The sequence below is a fragment of the Cryptomeria japonica genome, chromosome 10 (genome assembly GCF_030272615.1).
Source record: "Cryptomeria japonica chromosome 10, Sugi_1.0, whole genome shotgun sequence".
NCBI lineage: Eukaryota > Viridiplantae > Streptophyta > Pinopsida > Cupressales > Cupressaceae > Cryptomeria > Cryptomeria japonica.
In genome coordinates, this window is record NC_081414.1 from 787,431,448 (window position 1) to 787,454,732 (window position 23,285).

Genomic DNA, 23,285 nt, shown 5'->3' on the forward strand with positions numbered 1-23,285 from the left:
ATGTTGTTCGACATTCATGGAGTAGTTTATTCATACATCATCAAGCTTTTATTATTGGTGCATTTTCTACATTAATGGGGGGCTTCCTAGATTCTCTTCTTCTCTCATATGAGGGGAACTTTTTCCTCACATGGGGTTTTGTTCCTCACATACTTCTATGAGATTTCTCTTGTATATCTTTCATCTCTCTTTTGGGGGAGGGTTTTTTCCCATTGGGGTTTTCTCTTTTTCCCTGCTTTGTGAGAGATTCCATTGCATTGGTTTTCTTTTCATTTGCATTTGTACATGGGTACCTAACATGGCCTTGTATCCAGGACCCATCTTGCATTTGTTAGTTGCATTGTAGACTTAAGTGCATTCCCCTAATTTGCACTTAAGGGGGGTGTTGGTGTAAATAATTATTCATGTTGGATATTATTACACCTTACTTAAGTTTACTTAGGAAATGCATTTCATAGTAGTTTGGGTATGAGACACTTGGGTGTTTGTGCCACATTGGGATAGTGTGTGTAGGAGAATTTCCATGTTTTATGGTGTGATCTTGTTACTACTTAATCATATCCACTTATTGTGGAGTGATAATTCCACCTTCAATGGGTGATCCACCTCATGTGGAATATTATATTGTTTCTCCTACCTACCACACCTATTTCCTACCTACCCTTGTTTCTTATTGAGTCACATGTCATGTTTGTGTGATCACATATCCATATAGCCTTGCCTATATAAGCAGGCTCATATTCATTGTATGAACAATTATTGATCTTTTGATCATTTATCTATTGATGAGAATACAATTCATTCTTGTCCTATACTTTGCCTCTCTATTTTGTACTTTTCATTGAGCTCTTAATCTTGGCAAAATCTCACAGATACAAATCTGAGCATACATGCTAATGTCCTTTGCTTTTACCACTTCATTTGCAACTTGTTTCCAATACTTTTGTGAGAGTGTCTTCATTCCAGTATTTCCTAGGTAGATTATATAGTCTAATTCAGGTGGGGGTCTCCTCCATGTTGTCCTACAACAGATTGAAGTTCAATTCCAATCTTTGATGAATAAATGTATGCCTCCTATAAAGAAAAGTCCATTGTTCAATACCTAGTTTTTATCAACCCCCCCTTTTTAATGTCAAACTTGAACTTCTAGTTATCCTTGCACCACTTCTTAACTCTACTAAAGGTCACCTAGTTACCCACCCATTTAATAAAAAAGTTGTTTCTTTCAACATGGCTACCAAATCATTTCAATCTTGACTATCAAGGAAAAAAGAAATGACTCGACCGTCTTCTGAAGGGTTACTTACCTTTCGCATGTCATTTGTTTTTTGAACTTTCTTTGGCCTCCATTCGTTCGCACTCACCTTCTCCCACACGTTGCTTGGCCCCTCCGTAAGATGCTCATACCTCCTAAAGAACGTGAGTAGCATTACTTCTACCCCTGCCCCACATTCGATGCACACAACTAACTTCTAACACAAAACCCTCCATTTCTTAGTCTTGTATTCTGATCCTCCCATACCCAACTAAGTCGCTTCCAAGATGAGAAGCGATTTGGCTGTTGGTTCCACTCATTTCCCTTTTGTCAAAAATCTCTGAAATCTCTCTTCAGCTGCAACCCTAATCTTCTTCTTGACGCCATTTCGAAAAAGTTATTCATAAATTAAATGTGCCATAAATTCTTTAACCTACAATAATTGTTAAAAATTAATAATTATTTCAATAATATTATATGAAAAATTTATTATCTTAACAAAATTTACTATTATTTTTATAATTTTAATTGTATGAAAAACTTAAAACTTTTTATTAAGTTTTATACATTATAATCCACATTCTTTTATTTAAATATGTTATGAAATAATAAAATTAAAAATTAAAAAACATCTTATGTTATAAATTAAAAAAATATATTATATGAATATTTAAAAAAAAAGGTTAAGCTACTAACTATTAATGTAGAAATGAAATTACTCATAGTAAGTCTAACGTTAACTCTACGAGAAATGTGAAAGAAGAAAATTATAGAAAAATATGTTTTTAAATTATCAAATAAAGACGTGTTCACACATGACAGCAACACCCTTTTACACTATATCTATCCTCAAAGTTTCGTTGAATAGTTCATTATTACAATTACAACTCTCTTAAACCATTGTTACGTGGGAATAGAACTAGTTAATATCCAAGGACTTTAAGCAGTGTCCCTGTCTTCTACTTGATCTACCAGCACCTGTAGGGACCTCGGAATTTCTGGCGCAGGAGCCTCGATCGTCCCCTCTAATATTCTCACCACTTCACCCATGCTTGGCCTCCTATCTTCATCATCTTGAATGCACAGCGTCGCCACCACCGCGGCTCTTCTCAACTCTTCGATATTCGCCTCGCTAGCTATTCTTACATCCACAACACCTATTATGTTTCCTCTCCCAATTTGTGATGAAGCCCAGGTAGGAAAGTACAATCTGCTCTCCTCCACCTTCAAGTCCAGATTTCTGCGACCCGATAAAATTTCCAGGAACGTCATGCCAAAACTGTATACGTCCACCTTGGAAGTGATAGGAAGGGCGGAGATCCACTCGGGGGCCAAGTACCCTCGAGTTCCTCTTGTGGTCGTCAATACACGACTGAAATCTCTGCCCACCAACTTTGCCAAACCAAAATCAGCTATCTGCGGGCTGAAGTCACCGTCCAAAAGAATGTTTTCAGGCTTTATATCACAGTGAATGATACGATCCTTGCATTCCTCGTGGAGATAAACTAATCCTCGTGCAGTGCCCAGTGCGATCTCAAAACGGGTCTTCCAATCTAACACCTTACCTGCTTCTCCCTCTTCATAGAAAAGAGAAGAATTTAGAGAGCCATTGGGCATGTAGGCATACACCGGTAGCCTTCGAGAGCCTTCGACACAGAATCCATAGAGCCTTACCAAATTCACATGCTGTATTTTCCCAATGGTATTTATTTCCGCACGGAATTGTTTTTCTGCTCTTGTAGAACCTTCTAATCTTTTAACCGCCACAAGAATCTTGTCTCACAGGGTACCTTTGAACACAGAGCCGAATGCACCGCTTCCCAGCTTATGCTTGAAATTTTCGGTTGCAATTCGCAGCTCTTTGTAAGTGAACGCTTTGAGAGAGGTCGGCACATCCTCTTCCGCGCTCTTCTTCCACAGTCTTCGACGTTTCCAGAGAATAAATGCGGCCAAGACGATACCTAAAAGAGAAGAGGAAGCCGCGGCAGCAGGAAGTAAAATGTGAAGTGCAGGGGCTTTCCTCCGCCTCTCTGATGTCAAGAGCGGCAACTCAGAAGCAGCCAGCCTAATGAAGACAGATTGGCTGTCAGATGAAACGCCCATTTTGAAAAGTTCACTAAACCACATTCTGCAGATAGGTAGATCAGAAATAAAGAAAACGAAAGCTGTACAGGAGCAATTTTTGAGACAAGCAGTCCTGCAGCCTTGCAGTGTTGACTCGTTGTTGTATGAGACAGCTTTTTCTTTGGGCAAGTATCGGTTCTTGGATTCCAAGAAGCCGTCGGTGGTGCCCGCTGTGACAGAGCAGTGCAGGGGTTTTCGCCGAGCACACCCACTTGAAAAGACATCTTGAGTGTAATTCTTGGGTGTGAAACCCTCAATACAACCACACGTATCATTCCCATTACACAGTCCATACGGCCCGCAGATATCATACTTATTGCACTGACCTCCGTATGACGACCGTACCTGACTCCAGGTACAATCATCCATCCCGAAGTAAAGACCTATGTGGCCCTTCTCATCTACCTGCAACTTCCCTGTCAGGATGTGTACTGACGGGAATATGCTATAACTAACGTATATGCTTGAAGGAGAAACCGTCACACAGGATACTACGAATTTGTTAGGAATATACGCCTCTGGAGCGTTGGCAAAGGAATTGCCAGTCCATTCTCCACTGTACCAATATGGATTACTGTTGTTATAGACCATCAACATCTGCGTCTTTCCTGGAGAGATGTCCATTCCCATAGAGAAAAGCCCAGTTGCAGGATCCACAGAGCTCTTCCACGAAGTTAACTTCATGCCTTTCCACATCTTCATGCCAGGCAACCATGTATCTCCCGGATGAGTGAAACTCTCCCAAACAATCTCGGACTTGTTTTGCCCATCACCCAGCATGATGAAATTACCAGATTCGCTTATAATTGCCCGCGATCCTTTCAGAACAGGATCAGGCGACCACACTGACCGGCCCTCTCTATCAAACAGTCCGAGACGAGCGTGGCTTGAAAATTTCAGGACGCCAGGCATGCTTCTGACAGGTTTATCTCTGTTTGCCACCCAAACTATGGTCTTCGGAGACATTCGTGCGTACCAGATGCCAATGTACCAGTTATTCGTTCCTTTCGGACTGAAAAATCCCAATGCAAACGTGCCATTCTTTGACGTTATGGCCTGATTTCCAGCCAGCAAGTCCCCCGGTAGAAGCGTATCCCCACCACCTAATCCTAATGAAATGCAATTATTCACTGCAATAATCATAGAAATTGCCAGGAGTAAATACTTCATCGCCTTTTTGATAACCATAGCAGCTGTATTACTATTTTTCGGGTTTAAATAGAAAACGAACACAGGCTACGGAATGAGCGAAGAGTATGGCCGAAATGGTGCCATGCATCCCACGTAAATGAATTCAGTACTTTGAATGGCGTAGCACCCATTTCATCCTTCCCAATAATCGACGCTGAAAGATATCTAAATCGTGAATCAAACGAACAAATGATTTGCCGCGCACAGACGCCACTCCGTCAGACGCGCAATTCGATTCTGTCATACGCATAATTTGGTCAAGTCTAAACAAAAATCTATCTGAAAGATATCTAAACCGTGAATCAAACGAACAAATGATTTGCCGCGCACAGACGCCACTCCGTCAGACGCGCAATTTGATTCTGTCATACGCTTAATATGGTCAAGTCTAAACAAAAATCTATTTTTCCCCTACGGTTGAAGGTAGAATGTAAATCTGGTCTTTAGTGCCGGACGAAATACGGACATATTACTTGTAATACCGTCAAGGCAACATCTGTTTTGAATGTTTGCAATGAAAATGAAATTGGATTGAGTAATTTTTAGAAGATAAATTAATTATGGTCCAGCCACTGTCGGCAGCAAACTCCTCTCCAGTCTCCATTGTCTCCATAGAATTTAATATGCGTTTGACTGCAATCTCAGTAATTAGTATGTTGTTGAAGAGTTTATGAAATTTAATAATTGATTTTTCTAAAATGTTGACCGAATCATTTATATGCTTTCCATTCACTCTTTTTGAGATAGAACAATCGTATGACTTAAAATAAATGGTTTGAGAAAAGACATGGGTATGAGTATGAGTGGAAGAGATCCGTGTATCAAATTGAATAAATAGTCTTGTTTATCAGTCAAGTTTTCTGTAGTAGACAAAATATTCGACTGATTGCTATTAGTATTCACTGGGCTCAAAACAAAGTAAGATTCTACAGCGTGCAGGCCACAACCCATTAAATGTACAATTTTCTCATATATATCGACTGGTAGCTTGGCCCTTTGTATGATAATTCTATTTATTCTTGTTCATATTCTTTTGGTTTAGTTGGAGTGGAGCAAGAATAGTTTAATTGAATTTTTTATTATAGTCCAGTTTACAAGGAGGGTTTATTTAGGTCTGTTGTTATGAAAATGGCTATCTAGCAAACAGAATGGTGTGATGTGACATTGTTCTATTCTTTATTAAATAAATTTAAAATCACACAACAACTATCATTATGGTCCAATTTGATTTAGTTTCATATGTGATAGTTAAGTCAATAGATGTAACTCTACAATGATTTGAGGCAAAAAAGTACATGGTAAAGCATTATTATTATTATTATTATTATTATTATTGTAGATGCCTAAAGCTTGTACACTTAATTAAATGAATTTAATTTATTTAATTATCATTTATTCACCAATTATTTAAACTAAGGTTTAATTAATATCCCCTTTTCTTCTATCTAGCCATTAATTAAATACAACATTTGATAAAATCCCCCTTCTTCCATTAATTGAATAAATTCTATTTATTTAATTAAATTTCTCTTTCCGCATTTTAATTAAATTTACATTTATTTAAAATAATTTCTTGCATATAAATAAATCAAATTTATTTATAAAACCGTCCACCACTTGCACTTTCCTACAAATGCAAGTTGCATCCATTTTAGTTGAAATAAAACATTTTATTTGAATTAAAATCGTAATATCTCCCAATTGGATTCATGACTAAACCTCTTCTAGAGCCTTCTAGATTCTTCTAATCATCCTAATTAGCCTAATCCACCCTTAATCATTTGCACATCATTAAGAAAGGTCACTTCTCGGAAAAGCCTCAAAGTCTTTGAAATGCATTGAAGGCTTGGTGTCTCCAACAAGTTAACCCTCAAAGTCTCCCAAACCATTAATGGTTAACTCAACCTTACCACATGATTAGAGACTTTCTCTCTAACTCAATCCTCATCTAACCTAGGGGTCTCATCAAGCACTCATTGCTTTGACCCTAGTCATTCTATTAACCCTTGCAAAAGAGTTTACCCTTTGGGTAAAATCTTTATCCACTAGTTATCTAGTAACTCAACCATAAGCTTACCTCCTAAGGTAACCACCATGTCTTCTCAGACATTTAATGCCTCTTACATCCCCTCTCAAGCCTCCTCAGGGTGACATTTGTCAACCTAGGATGGATTGAAAACCTCAAAAGGATTGATAACTTTCAATCCTAGCCCTTGTTAAGATTTATCAATCTTAACCATCCATTTCCCTATTTCTTCTATAAATAGAGCTCCATTTCCTCCATTTTAAGCATCCAAGTTTTTATGCATCCAGGTTATTAAGAATTTACATTTGCCTCTCTCATAAGATTAATAATTTTAGATAGTCATAACATTTTAGTTTCTTTATCATATCTTAAGTATTATCATAGCATCATCATGTTATGAAAGCATATCATGTTAGATTAATCTTCAAATCACTCACTCTCATGCTAGTTTACTATCACACTAATCTTGTTATTTTGCAATATATCATTAGCTAGTTTCATATCAATATCATGCTAAGATCTTAGTTGTATTTGCATTTAGATCTTTTATCATATATCCCTTGTTCTCAAGGTAGTCATCCTAGAGATCAAGTGCTCTTCCAAGCTAAGAGCCACCTTGATTTGAAGGATCCTTGGAGATAGAGAACAATGAGACGACTTTAGAGATTCCATTTCACTAACTTGTTTATGATTCTAACCTCTAACATAATGTTTCATTGGTGTACTTAAATTGTTTCTCACTTGCAGGATTCCACACTTCGAGGCATACAATTATTATTATTATTATTTTCTCAATTTTTTGGAAGGTAGGTAATTTATTTTATCTTTATGAGATTTGCTGTTTATGTGATCTTTATCTTGATTTTCTAAGAAAAAGAGCAAATAGGTGCCTACATAAAAATTACTTTCTTTATTTAATTTATTTTCAAAATTTGTTTTCTATGAGCATATTTTACATAGGTTTTTGAAAAAATAAGTATGCTAGTATTATGGATTAATGTCTATTATCCTTAAAGAGAAAGATAGATGTAGGGCTATCATATCCTACATAATAGGAGAAATAAATGGAATGTGAATGATGACAACAAATTAAGGTGAAAATATGGACATTAATTATTAAGAGGAATATTTTAATATTTTTTAAGTGAAATTAAAAGAGTTTTCAAATTTAGTTTGTGTAAAAAAGTTTATTTTGACATTTTACCCTTAAGTATATAAACCTATTATTTAGAGGAGTTTACACTAATTCAAAAAATATATAAATTTTTTAAATTTTTTATTCCATTATAATTTTCAAAATATGAATATCATAATCACAACCTATTCTAAAAATTAATCTACTTTCCTAAAGAGAAGACATAAAACAAAATGATAAAATATTTCATGATGTTAGATAGAATTTCAAAACTCAGATCCCTTAAGTAATTAAGAGTTTGTTGTGAATAACAATTTTTTTTATATATATGTATATAATTATTATTTTTATTAATATAATTTTGTAAAAAAAATTATAATCTATTTTTTTTTTAATTACATCTTCACCCTTTATATGAAATCCATATTAAAAAACATACAATTGGTTCATTCATAATTGATTTTAGAATTAGTGTGAAACCAAGGAAAGTTTACATATAAGTGTAAAAGTATATTCCACTTTACCTAACATAAAGGATATTGCAATGACAAGATATCTATTTCGATTTTTAAATTTTGTTAACTCATTGTTGACAAGTGATGCTAGTGTACAATTTCATGAAACATAATGAACACCAAAAGTTCATAATTTGTATGAATAGATACATGGAAATGTAATTAAACTTATTATTCTGTACTAATATATTTTTAAAGTTGAAAAATATTTATTTGGAAGTTGTAAGATCGATGAAGAGTTTCTGTTACTATTTGAAACATGATCTATATTGAGAGTTGAGAATTATTTTCAAAACCGATATATTGAGGTGCAATATTATGTAAATAATTCTTCAGTTGAATAAGAGTTTAAAATATTTTTATAACAAATTTGTGCATTGTTACATTTATTTCTATTTTAATGATTATCTAGAATGAAGATAATGCAATTTGATTGGTGTAGTGAAGAGGATCATAGCTAAAGTGCAATGTATTAGCACCAAGTAAATTTGATTACATAAGGATAAAATAGGAAAGACTAGTGAAAAATTCAAGAAATAAAATACAATTTTGTATGTGAAAAAGAAAGAAGATTTGATGAAAATAAAAAATAAAAATGAAAAATTAAATGAAAAGTTGAATTGTCTTATGAAAGCAAATAGTTTTCAAGAATAAATTCAAGATAGCTTACAAGATACCACAATTTTCCTTCTCTAGTTGAGTTCTCCTTGTGGACCATCATTAAGGTTCCTTAAATTACTTGAGAACCTCATACCATATGTCGATTCTATAATTTAGACTTGGGCAATTGCCTTGGAATGATTTCTTCACTTTTTATAGGATTTTTAACAAACTTCCAATTCCTTACTTTAGTGGTAGCTCCATCCCATTTAATTGGAGTACCTTGTTTTAAATCAATAGCTTATTTTCATAGATTTAATCAAAAGTGAGAATTGATAGCATTTCAGTGCATCTTTCAAAATAGCTACAACTTTATTTTGGCATGATTTCCTCAATCAATATCCTTTTATTTTCTATGAATTGTGATACCCTTTGATTTGTGCTGGTAACCTTGGCCCTATGAATATGAAAAATTATACTTCAATGGTTCCTTGTAGTAGCACTAAACCAAATTATATGATATTCTTTTGTTTAGGATTAATTATTTTTAAAGTTGTAATATTTTATTCTTTGAAAATGGTTATGCTTTTTGTTTGTTGGAGATTTCTTAATGATCTTCCTCTATTCAAATGAGTTATAGTTTGTTTCTTTCACGAGCTCTTGATCTTCTAGATCCTCTACAAAGGTTTTCCCAATTATTTTCCCAAATAAATAATAATTAAATAAAATAGCAACAATAAAATAAAATAGGACAGATAGAGGTAAAAAGATTAGAAATATCTATCTTGTATTGTATTGAATCTAAATGATGTACTACAATAGTTCTATTTCTGATGAACAACCATATATTTGTAGTTGAAGCTTCTAAAATTTGGAAAATTCTAGTATTCTAGAGACCTCTAAAATTTAAATGTTCATTTTCTTGGACATCTTTAAGTTTCTTCCAATTTCTAGAAGATCCTAGCATTCAATAGGACTCTAGTTTCTATAAGATACAAAGAATAGAGGAACATTATACCACTATTCCCCCTTAATGATCATAGCTAACATACCAATAATTCCTTATAATTTAAAAACTTCTTCTCTCACAATCTTAGTAAATGTATCCACTATTTGTTCTTCACTTGGAAAAACCTGAATGGTAAAAATAGTTGCTTGAGAAAGTTATTGTAGATAGTGAATGTCAAGCTCAATATGCTTTATTTTGATATGGTGAATTGGATTATTTATATATAGCTTTGATAGTAATTTTATTTTCACAATGCAAAGTAGTATAATTTTTTTTTGGAAAAAAATGCTCAAAGAAAATATTAAGACTCCAAACTACTTCATTTCCTACCTGTTTTGCTACTCTATACTATGCTTCACATGAAGACAATGATATAGTTGTTTGTATTGCTACTCCATGTGACAAGACCTTAATTGAGATGAAAAACATAACCACCTACTACATTTCTCATCCTCTAGCAACAAAGTTATTGACTGAGAAAAGGTAATTAAACATAGCTTTTGTTGAATTATTAGTTTCAAGAGCTTACATGTAATTTACATAATTTATTGTAGCATTGAATGTAGATTTTAACTTTTCAATTCTATTAAATGATTATACATGTGGATATATTGATTTTCTCACATTATTCTCATTTTTATACAACAACTAATTGACTTTACATTGCTGAATGCTCTTGACATAGTTGACTTCAGAATGCAAGAGGTATGTGTTTATTTTTATATTCTTGATATGTGTAGATATAAGTGTCTAGATATATGTTTAGTGTAATAACCCACTTTACTTAACCCAACAAAACTTGACCACTCTTTTTTTGTGTGTGTTTAATTCTTAATTTAATCATTTGTGTTTGATTCAATTGCATACTCTAGGCATCCATCCATTTGGATTAGGCATTCATCCATCCAGGATGAGCATCTAACCATACAGATTAGGCATCTATCCATACGGAACAATAGGTTTCAGCTATCCAATACGAGATAGGGATCTACCCAAATAGGGTAGGCATCTATCCAATTGGGATAGGAGGTTCTCTAGCCAGAGACTTAGACTCATCGGGACCATCCAGATCTTGAGTCACTCACTAAGTACTACACTCCTCTAATAGGAGTGCACCGAGGCCATTGTCCTTAGGAGAAAACAAAATAACATAGTACAAGCTTGAATTCCACCTCAGGATTTGGCTTAAAGCCTCGGGAAGTCAAGCGAATCCATACGGGATTCCTTCTGAGTATGCATTGAATTACTTTTTTCTTTATTTTACACTTATCTTTCAAATTAGGATTCTTCGCAATCCTTCTTCTTACCAAAACCTAGACCCCATCCACGAACACCTAAGTACTAGGGACAACTCCATCCCTAGACTGCCTACATACTCGTTTTGGCACGGGATCAAGGCGTAAAGTATGTAGTTCTATTTTCTAATCTATGGTTTGATGTAAACTATTTGGTGGGTATGCAACCCTTTCTAGGGTCAATGTTCCAGATAGTTTCTCTATGGTTGCTACCCACGGTGGTAGCACTTAAACAAAGGCTCAAGATGGCCTATTGTTTGTGGCCTAAAACAACTAGATCCTAATACCTATCATAAGTGTCACCTTTCACCCAATTACTAATTGTCAACAACTCTTTGAGATTAAATCAATTTCATAAAAGCATTTCACTCAATCAACCCTAAAGGGGGTTTACCATGGTTTAACTCAACGGATGTAAAATCATTTAAGGATTATCTTATTATATTATCGATCCAAGGGGGATTACCTGCCCCTTGGATTTTAACTTCCAAGTGTCCCTTATTACTCCCCGACGATTTATAGGGACAATGCCACAGCCGTTGTTGATGCATCTTTATTAGATGTTAAGTGCAGTAGTTCAACATGATGAAATCATCTGTAAGCGTGACCTAGAGGCACCATAAATACCGAATGCTACTAGGTTTTGGTTTCTCGACTTCCTTTATTTATTTTTCTAACTAAGAAGCTATGAAAAACATCATGCTTGAAACAATTATGAAATTAATGTACATAATTGGACATTGCAAAGTTTAGTTAATTTAAATAACTACTTTGATGGCATTCATGTACCACTTGATAAAAATACCATCCTTCTACAACTAAACTATTTAATATTGAAATATAATTGCATGATAATGACAATTATGAACTCACATATTAAAACGTGTAACTTGCGTGAAGATGATGAAAATGTAACTCGCTCATCGATAAATGCAATTAATGTATAAGTAATTCGCATGAAGCAAGGATAGTGTAAGTTACATGCAAGGTTAAGAAATGTTTTATTTCTACCATGAGAATAATCACTTATAGAGTCACTTGTTCAAAAATAGCAATTAGTTTAGACATTTAACAATTTTGGTTCAAATCATATTAATATGAATTAATTGTTTTTAATGAATCTAAAATGCCAACTAAGTGACCCATTGAATCTTAAATAGATTGAAATATTTTAATTATAAAATTGATATAATTTAATTTACAATTATAAATTTATTAAAGATAAATTAATTATAAATTCACTAAAGTTAATTATAAATTTACCTAAGTTCAATTTAATTAAACTAAAATTAATTTTTTTTTAACAAAATCCAATTGCCAAGAATTTAATGTTATGTAGTGGCTTTTATAGCCAAGTGGGAGTGGGGCCACGGGTCCCATCACCATTGCAGACCTGTGGATACAGGCCCACAGTGATAAGGGGACAACCATGGTCCCCTCCACTTCACTGCGGCCACTACCATAATAATGACCACAGGGTAGTGGAGGGTACCACTCCCCTGCGGCCACTGCCGTAACAGTGACCACAGGGTAGTGGTGGATACCACTCCCCGGTGGTAGTAATATCTCCACCCTCTACATTGGCCCATTATTCTATGCAACAAAAAAAGACAAAATTTATTCTTTGGACTTCTTCGTACTATTTTACATATTCTTTTTGTATAAATTTTAATTATATATATATATATATATATATATATATATATATATAATGTTATTATAAAAGTGAGAATATGAATTTAATCACAAGAATGAAATAAAATAGAGAAATTTGTTTCAGCAATATAACAGATAACTAAATTATCACAGAGATAGGTAAATGTTTAAATTTTGATTTCACAGTGATCATATCCAACAATTTTGCCCTTATGTTGAGATAAACAAAACTTTCTTTGAGAGATTTTCAGGAAATTAATATTCATAGAGAGAGAGATTTTTGGAATAAATAAATAACAAAACAATAATGAGAAGAATTCATATTCGATATACTATTTCTCATAGCGAGATTTCTCCATATAGGTGATTTTATGCATATAGAGAGAAATTATCTACAAAGATAAAAGAATTTGAGTTTTTTCAAAAAAACAGGTAGAGATGTTGAAAAAACATGATTTATTTATTTTTATTTTTAGATTTGAGATTTTCTCTAGATTTCTAAAAAAATAGAAAAGTAGAATCTAATTTCTTTCTTTTAAATAGATTAAATAAATAGATTAACAAATAAAAGAGAAATCTGCATTTGTATTTTAAAAAGAAAAGAAACTTTTATCAATGTATTTCTTTAATGAAAAATAGATTTCCTTTCCAATTAATCTATCTAGAAATTAAGAAATGATTTCCTTCAGAAAGTTATATTCAACTAAATAATCTAAGAGGAGATATTTCCTTTGAAAATATGAAAATTTACATAAGGAATCAACAAATGCAAAGAGGGAACCTCGAGAAGCCTTTTGATGTTGAATCCTCTCCAAATCTTCAAGCCTAGCCTTCCTTGATACTTCCTTGCAAGCTTCAAAAAATTTCTTGAAAACGACCTTAACTATTCTCCAAATAAAAATATGACTACTAAAAACAAACGATTTGAGAAAACTTTCTTCAAAGAATAACCAACTCCCTCTTTTAAAAACTTGCATACAATATATAGGGAAAATCCATTAATTCCACTATCTAGAGAAATTAATTAAGAATGAGATTCTTTTTCCAATATTGGACCCATGCAAAATTGATTAATATCCTAGTGGGGGAGTTACATGCAAGGTATTAAAGAAAGAAGATTCCTCTAGAAGCTTCTAATTTCTCCTACAACACGTGCCATAATTGTGAATGAGAAAAAGAATAAATAAATAATGCCTATTTATATTATATTCTCCAAGTGTGTATGTGGGTCAATTATTTATTCTTTTATAATATTTATTCAATCATTTTCAATAGAAAAATATTATAGAAACTATATCAAATCAAAAGTGATAAAGGAGGGTTGTGACATTTAGCTTCATTGTTAGTCAAATTATATACTAATCTGTATAAATTTTATTTTGTTCATGTTATAGTCTTTAACCCAAGTTGACATTGTAGTGGAGCATCTACCAGTAATATATTCTAGGGAAAGACATAGAGGAGCATCATATGTTGATCTTCTTTTAGAGAAAATAATAAGATATGAGGTAATCAAAATTCAATTTTAGAAAATATATAATTCAACATACATAATGATTTTTATGTTAATTTGGACCAATTATAAATTATATAGTTCATAATTAGTTTTATTTGTAGTTTGTATTGTTATTGTGTAGTCATCTATAGAGACACAAAGTATTTTGAAGAGTTGATGATCCACTAGCATTTAGGATTTGCTAGAGATGTATAGCATCACTTTTGGATCTATATGGCATATGCAACATTTTGTATTTATTTCTCTATATGGGATATGCCATATTTTTAATAACTTTTATTGAGTAGGCATATATACCATTTTTGTATACATACATACACAATTATTATGCATTTTGATATATAAAAGTTGATATTCAATCTAATTTGTTCCTCATGTGCAAGCCTTCCTACTTTGAAACTTATATTTTGAATGTATAATCAGTTTATAATGGTTTAGTTATGAACAATAACTTTGTTATAGAATCTTAATGATATTGCAATTGGATACAACTTGTGAATTACAATTGGTAATCCATCTGTATATTCTAAGTTTTAAATTTGATTGCCTTGGGAAACTTCACCAAATTTGATGGCTATCTTTCTAACATTATCAATCACAACATGGATTCTTAGTAATGACAAATAACAAGTAATCAAATTTGGATTCAATTTAATGTTCTACTTCCTTAACTCTTTCTAATTTTTTATGATATTATTAAACAAATTACTTAGTATGCCTATGATTAAATAGATTACTTAATTTGCCTACGATCACCTAACTATTGAACATGCATCTCATACTATCTTCTTCTAAGTGAGCTATGCATTCTCTTTCCCCCTATAATATTTCTCATTTGCTAGGTCAAAAGAATGCCCTCATTGTCTTTGGAGAATGTATGGGAATAATAAGACATAAAAAATACATGTCTGGATAGTCAAGTTTATTCTAGACATACTCCTATTTTTCTTCCCAACTCGCTCAAATGTTTAGGGCCATACTATAGTGGTGTTGTCTCTTAAGTGCCCCGAGTTAAAAAAACTGTTGAAATCTGATGGAATGTTTCTCAAAATTTAGAGCACATACAAATGATCCACTTGAACCTACAAGGTCACACGAGGACCCTCTATAATAACCTATCTCAATTTTTCAATACTTAGAACCATTTTACTAGTGAAACACTTTTTTTATTGATGCAAAAATTATCAAATACATGCATGCATAGTTGCAAGGTAGCCTAATTTTTATTTTGTTCATCATGGGAATAAACTATCAATATGAACACATCTAGGTAGTCATTTTTATGCTAGGAATGGGGTGGGTGCAAGAAGTTGAGTCCCACTTTTGGGCAAAAACTGGAAGTGTTTTCCCTATTTTTCAATTTTTTTGTCGATTAATATCAAAATTTGAGGTACTTAGAGTTTGAATCTGAAAAAAAATAAGTAATAGAAAATATAGTGTTCGGAGTCTAATTTTCACATATGTAATTTATTTCAATACCCACATGGTAGAAATTTCTTTTTGGTAGGCATATTTAAAAACCACCTTTTCAAAATGACTGTTTCAGGACCATACCACACATGTGTATGGCCACCATATTTTGATGTAAATAAAAGAATATTTGCAAATACTTCTGGGAAAAGATACCTAATACACCAAATATTGATGGGAATATTTTTCTTATTTTTTTATTGAATATATATTTTTTAATTAATTTTTAATTGACTATAAAGTACATTTTGAAAACATCTGGTGTACGAGCACCATATTTTGATGAAAATTTCATATTTTTTTTAATCATCAAAAGAGTTGTATGTAGATTGATGACATATAATTTATTTTCAAAAAAGCGTAAAAACAAAAAAGTTATTAAAGTTTTACTAAACCTCACTATTTTACATTTAGGTACCACTTTTGATTAATAAATAATGCAAAAATAGTAAAAATAATAATATCATTATGAAATTTACATTTTTGAAATTAGGACAATGAGAAATCTAATGGGTTTTTGTTTCATCAAAAAATACGATGAGGAAGACCTTAAAAAAATTACGGCAAGACAGAAATCTGGTATTCTAGTCCCTTAGCCATTTTTTTGGAGGTCCAAGCATAGGCTTGGTCTCGCCAAGCCTAACCCAAAGCCAAAACTGAGGCATAGGTGTGTTTTCCGCTCCATCTTTTATGAAACGGGCGCTCGTTATTTAAAATTCAAAAAACAGGCACCCATTTTGAAATTTATAGTACTTTAAGAAATGTGTGCCCGTTTTTAGAAATGGGTGCACATTTTTAGAAACGGGTGCCCGTTTCTAGAAACATGTGCCATTTCTAAAAATTGTGCACCTGTTTCTCTACAGTGGTCCAATCCTAAACAGACACTCATTTTTCAAAACGTGCACCCATTTTATTTTTTATGGGTCAGGGCGCCGAAGCTAAACGGGTGCTTGTTTCTTAAAAAATGGGCACTTGTTTCTAGCGGAAAACTTTTTTTCTCCCAGACTTCTGCGGAATTGGGACCCAACTTCTTGCACCCATCCAATGCTCCTATCTTTCTTCCCAAATCGCTCAAATGCTCAAGTTCATATCATAGTTTAGAGCTTAAAAAATTGTCAAACTTTCATGGGCTATTTCTTGAAATTTGGGGCACATACAAATGATCCATTTGAACCTAAGAGGCCATGTGAAGAACCTCTACAATAACCTATCTCATATTTTCAAGACTTAAAACCATTTTCCTAGGGTAAGAATTTTTTTATTGACAGGTAGCAGAGTTGGCTTGGGCCATGGGTTTGCTCCCTATTGGTTTTGGGATTGACTGCGAGGCTTAGGCTTACCCGATGCACATGGTTCATGGATTATGGTGTGCATCCTTAGGGGAATAGTCTCACCTCAGCTTGATCCTTCTTGAACCCAAACTTGGAAATATGTAGGTCCAAGGTCAGGTAGGTTGGGTGTTGGGTTGAGATACGGGGATACAATGCATGCAAATTTTTTTTATGTTTGTCATGGGCATGCACCATGAGCATGAATTCATATGAGTAAGAATTTTGATGCTAGGCATGCTCCTATTTTAATTCCCAACTTGCTCAAATGTTCAAGGTCATACCATAGCAACATTGTCTCTTAAGTGTCTTGAGTTAAAAAAACTATCCAACTTTAACAAGTTGTTTCTAGGAATCCAAGGCACTTACAAACAATCTATTTGAACCTATAAGGTCATGTGGGGGGCTTGTACAATAACCTATATTATATTTTCAAGACTTGGAATAATTTTCCCAAGGCATCAACTTTTTGGTTGACGCAAAAGTTGTTAGATGCATGCAATGCAAAGTTTCAAGGTAGTCTAATTTTACACTAGTACAATGATCTAAATTGGTGTAAGAAATTTCCCATAACCTACAATATTAAAAGGGATTAAAATTTGCTTGGAATTTTTATTCTATATTATTATGTAAAAAATTGATACACTAATTATAGGTGAAGGGTGATGATTGCATGGAATGGATCCATTAGTGAAAATATGGGATGTTATATGGAAATTCAAGGTCAAGAACATGTATCATAGTATCTTATATATCTGGTCCAACTTTAAAAATAAGCTAGCTTATGCTTAAGGATTTCTCTTATTGCTTCATCATATGATCTTATGGTTATATTCTTCTAAACTTCTATGCTATCATTTGAATAACACTAATAATGTATAAATTCCTTCCAAAACAAAATATAATTTATATATTTAATATTTATATGATATGATTTAATATAAATATTAAATATATATATATTAGTATAGATATCATAAACACATCTATTTAAAAGTCTCAATATACATATTTTTTTTCATAACAATTTAAATATAGGTTGTTTAAAATTGATATCTTTACACAATTTTTAAATAGATGCATTTAATATATCTATGCTAGTTTAAAAGTATTAATTTTTTTTATATGGTTTGAATTTAATATATTTTATATAAATAGAATTTTTTATTTTTTATATATTTAATTAATTGATAATTAGTTTAAATTTACTTATTAGTAATGTTAAATTTTTATTTTTTTAAATGTTCTAATTATTTTTAATATGTTAAAATATAAAAGATTATTTATAGTATGTTTTAATTTAAGTTTTTCAGTAGATTTTAATTTAAGTTTTTTATATTAGTTAAAACTTATCTTCTAAATGTGAATAATTTTATTAAATTTGATAACAATAATACAATAAATATTTTTGATTTAATTGATATTAGTTTTAATTACTTAAATTTTATTATAAAGATATGATAAGGTTTTTTTTTTGATGATTTGATTTTTTTCCTAGAAATTAAAGTTTTAATGAGCAATCAAGTTAGTTGATCAATTAAATTTGTATAACATTTTTTTGAATATTATCTATTTGTAAAAATTATCAAATATTATTAATTTATATATAAATTATTTCTATTCATATAATTATACTATTAAATTAAATAATGATATCTCAAATAAAAAAAATTATGATGATAATTTTAGATATTTAAGTTATATAGATAATCAAAATATCTTCCACCTATCATCCTCTCCCTTTTATCTCACATATGCCTCGCCACACACATATGTAAATGTATATAACTTGTGTAGCATCATAAATTGTACACCCCTAATTAGGAATGTCCAATTGCAAACTTAGGTTAACAACAATGCTAGCGTGTCCCATTGCATCTTGCATTTATAAGGCTTCTTTAGGAATTCAATTATTAATTTAATTAAATCTAAAGTCATCTTTCAATAATTCACACATCATAAAAATTGGGCCCCTAACCCTAGGTGTTCCCCTTTTCATTTTATTTTAAATTATTCCTAATAATATCTTGATTTAAATCTTCAAGGCACATTTTCACATATATGCACATATTGAATTGACGTACCATGTTGATTTGACTTTATAATCATGATATCTCATATCCCTAGAAAATTGGAAAAATGTCAACAAGACTATGGTGGTAGTATTCTAGTTCTATACCTTTTTCCTTGAATTTCGAGAGCTTAATTTGGTGGTATTATAATGTTCAAATCTCGCTTTATGTCAATTTTTATTAATTCTAAGTCGTCCTTGTAAGGGTGAAAAATTCAGGTTTTTGACCTTTAGAAGGAGAAAACGAATATTTTTTTCTTGGGATGACCATTACATTCAGAAGAGGGGGAATCCAATAGAAATAAATTCTCTGGAAATTTAAATGACAGTAAAATAATTTTTTTAAAAATGCGGCAATTTGAGTCACCTTAAAAGTTTAACTTATTAGCCAAATTTTAATTCCTAAATTTTGAAAAATAGCTAATTGGTGAATATTAGTCACTAAAAATTTCACTGGAGGGATAAGGAACCAAAATATTTCTTAGCCACATTCAAACATCCTCCCCCACAATATTCCAGAACAATTTGAAGAAAAACATAGGAAACCCATCCGATCCTGGGACTTTATTTCCTTCGAAGGAAAACACCGCCTCTTTGACCCCTTCCATAGAAGGAATTCTAGCGAGATCTTTTTTCATGGCTTGGGAGATTCTAGTCAGGATTTTTCGAAGAATCTCATCCCGTGCTACCAAATCTAGGGGGCGTTCATCAGTCAAGAGAAAATAAAACAAGTGCACAACTTCCAAACTCATCCCCTCTTACTTTTCAATCCAATGATTATTAACAGAAATCCTCTTAATTGTATTTGAAGCTCCATATTTAAGAGTGGTCATATGGAAGAATTTGGTATTTCGATCCCCATTTTTGAGCCAAATAGGTCTAGATTCTGTTTTCAGTATTCTTCCTCTTTGAAAATAATATCATGAAATTTTGTAGTAATTTCCACTTCTCTATCCATGATTTGGGGGCAATAGCCATAGATTTGAATCTATTGTTGAATATCATCAAGCTCCCTCTTCAACGTATCTTTCATCTGAAAAATATTCCAAAATGACAACTTGTTCCATTTTTGAATATTAGCTTTAACACTAGCCAATTTTTTGGCCACTCTGTACATAGTTGTGCCTTGGACATTGATATCCCACCATTCTATAATTTTATCATAAAACTCAAGGTTATGAGTCCACATTTTTTCAAATTTAAAAGGGAAAGCCTTTTTCTTACCTAAAGAGGAGGTACCCAAAATAATTGGAAAGTGGTTAGAGATTAATCCTAGACAAAGAAGATAAATTAAGGAGGAGTCAGTCAACCAATCAAGAGAAAGGAGACCCCTATCCAATCTAACTTGGATCAGCTCTGAGCCACTACATCTATTAGACCAAGTAAAGTTGGAACCACCCAGATCCAGATCAAGTAAACCAAATAATTAATCATATCTAGTAGGTCTTGTTTTCTCTCTTCAGAAATCAAAGCCCCCCCTATTTTTTTCTTGACATGAAACAGGGGTGTTAAAGTCCCCATCAGGATCCACTTCACATCTAGAATTCACCAAAGCAGCCCAAAGAATCTTTCTAACATTCTTACTATTAGGAGCATAAATATTAGAAAAATCCAAGAAGAACCATCCATAATGTTGGAAAATCTAGTAGCAATATGGTCAGAACTGGTAACCACAACCGATTCTTAAACCAACTTGGGATTCCAAAAAGTAGCAATACCTCATGAAGCTCCATCTGCATCACAACAATAAACACCACAATATTTAAAAACTACTAGCTTTGTTTTCAAAACTTTGTCAGACGACATTTTAGTCTCTTGAACAAGGCAAATCTTAGGTGTATGATCCCTAACCAAATTAGAAAGGAGATCATGCTTATGGGGGTAGTTTAGCCCCTTATATTCTAGGAAATGATATTTATTTAGTATTACTCGGGGACCTAATCCCCATATCCTGTAAGGTCCTCTGAAAGCCATCAACAACCTCAGCCTTGCTTTGCTTATCTCTATTAAATAGAGTTGGGGGTCTACCCACTCCTTGTTTCTAAACCACACTCAACTCTTTATCTATTATTGGTCTTTACACCAGGGCTGGAGTTCAAAGATGGGTCCCAATCCCACGGAAGTCCATGGGTTGGGAAAATTACCGACTAGAAACGAGTGCCTGATTTTTACAAATCGAGCACCCGAGCCATGAATAAATGAGTGCAGGTTTTTAGAAACGTGCACCCCTTTTGTAAAAAATGGGTGCCCGTTTTGTAAAATTTTTAAATTTTTTTAAATGCGTTTTTTCCTCATTTTTACTATTCACAAAACAGGTAGGTGATTTGAAGAAGCATGGGAGCCCGTTTTTAGCTTGCGAGCCAATCCCCCAAACCATTTTTTTCCTCATTCCAAGTACGTACCTTTATTTTAAAATATTTTATTTAATTTTTTATTATTATTTTTCTAAAAACATGTTAATTTATGCCATTTTTTATTTGTAGTGAGTAGGTTAAAATTTTAAAGTTTGAAAAATGTTTTGTTTAGTAGTGTAAAAAAATAATTTAATTTTATGTTTAAAATAGTTGGTTTTAGTTTTCAAATATTGTAGAGAACCTGAAAAAAAAAAAATAGTTAAAACTTAAAACCCTAGGTAGAAAACAAAAAAAAAACGTAAATGAACAATAAACCCTAGACATAAAACAAATGAACAATAAACCCTAGATAGAAAACAAATGAACAATAAACCCTAGATAGAAAACAAACGAACAATAAACCCTAAAAAAACTAAACAATAAACCCTAGACAAAAAACAAACAATAAACTATAGATAGAAAATGAACAATAACCCTCTCTCTCTCTCACATTACATACTCTCTATCTCTCTCTCTCTCTCATTACCCTCTTTCTCTCTCTCTCTCTAGGGCTTGTTTAGTACATGTCTTAGGACCTCTTAAGACATTATAGGATGCCTTAATACATCCTAGGACATCTTTTGACCATGTAAGAAACCGAGAACCTTTTAATACATCCTACTAAAACCTTAGACCCTTTTTCACCCAAATGCTACATATATTTAAATCTTATACATGTGTATAGTTAGATGTTTAGATGTTTAAATTTCTTTTTGATATGTTGAAATGTTACATTCTATATGTTTCTAATGTTATGTATAAATGTTAAACATGTATAGTTAGAAGTTAAAATGATATCCTAGGACCACTTAGTATAACCTAGGACCTTTTAAGATACCTAGGACCCCTTAGTAGGACCTTTTCTGACATAAGATTCCTTAGACCCATTTTCACCACAATGCTACATATATTTGAATGTTATACATGTATAGTTAGATGTTTATATGTTAAACTCTCTCTCTCTCTCTCTCTCTATATATATATATATCTCACTCACTCTCTCTCTAGATCTCTCTCACTCTCTCTCTATCTCACTCACTCTCTCTCATTAGCTACCCTCTCTCTATCTCTCTCTCACTCACACTCTCTCTATCTCGATCACTCTCTCTCATTACTTGTAGACTCTCTCTCTCTCTCTCTCTCTCTCACTCACTCTATCTCATTAGCTACTCTCTCTCTCTCACACACACACATACTCTCTCTCTCTATCTATCTCACTCACTCTCACTCATTACCTACACACTCTCTCTCAATCTCACTCTCTCTCTCATCAGCTACTCTCTCTCTCTCTCTCTCTCTCTCACTCACACTTTCTCTCTATCTTGCTCACTCTCTCTCTATCTCACTCACTCTCTCTCATTAGCTACTCTCTCTCTCTCTCTCTCTCTCTCTCTCTCTCTCTCTCTCCCTTTATGAAATCTATCCTCTTTTCTCTCTCCCTCATTCACTCTCTCACTAATTGTCTCTCAAATTACTACTCTCCCTCTCTCTCTAGCTCTCTTTATTTTAATCATGCGTAAAATTTTAAATGTTTAAATTTATATTTGTAAATGTTGTATTTAATTATAAAGTTTGAATGTTTAAATTTATATTTGTAAATGTTGTATTTAATTATAAAGTTTGAATGTTTAAATTTATATTTCTAAATGTTGTATTTAATTATAAGTTTTTATTTTGAAGGTGAAATGTAAGTTAAATAGT

General features: G+C 32.5%; 1 protein-coding gene across 1 annotated transcript; it reads right to left on the minus strand.

The window, feature by feature from the left end:
- Positions 1–2,194: 2,194 nt before the first annotated feature.
- Positions 2,195–4,567, minus strand: LOC131039255 (G-type lectin S-receptor-like serine/threonine-protein kinase At2g19130). The gene is made up of 2 exons (XM_059212844.1): positions 3,046–4,567; positions 2,195–2,901 (listed from the first exon to the last, which is right to left on the minus strand). The coding sequence occupies exons 1-2, from the start codon at positions 4,565–4,567 to the stop codon at positions 2,195–2,197; spliced, it is 2,229 nt and encodes a 742-aa protein (XP_059068827.1).
- Between the last annotated feature and the right edge of the window lie 18,718 nt (positions 4,568–23,285).

Bases quoted from the DNA above. Each gene is read 5' to 3' on its own strand.
- LOC131039255 (XM_059212844.1), bottom strand. From the start codon at position 4,567: ATGGTTATCAAAAAGGCGATGAAGTATTTACTCCTGGCAATTTCTATG. The intron at 2,902-3,045 runs GTACCCTGTGAG...TCTGTGTCGAAG, and splicing joins ATTCGGCTCTGTGTTCAAAG to GCTCTCGAAGGCTACCGGTG.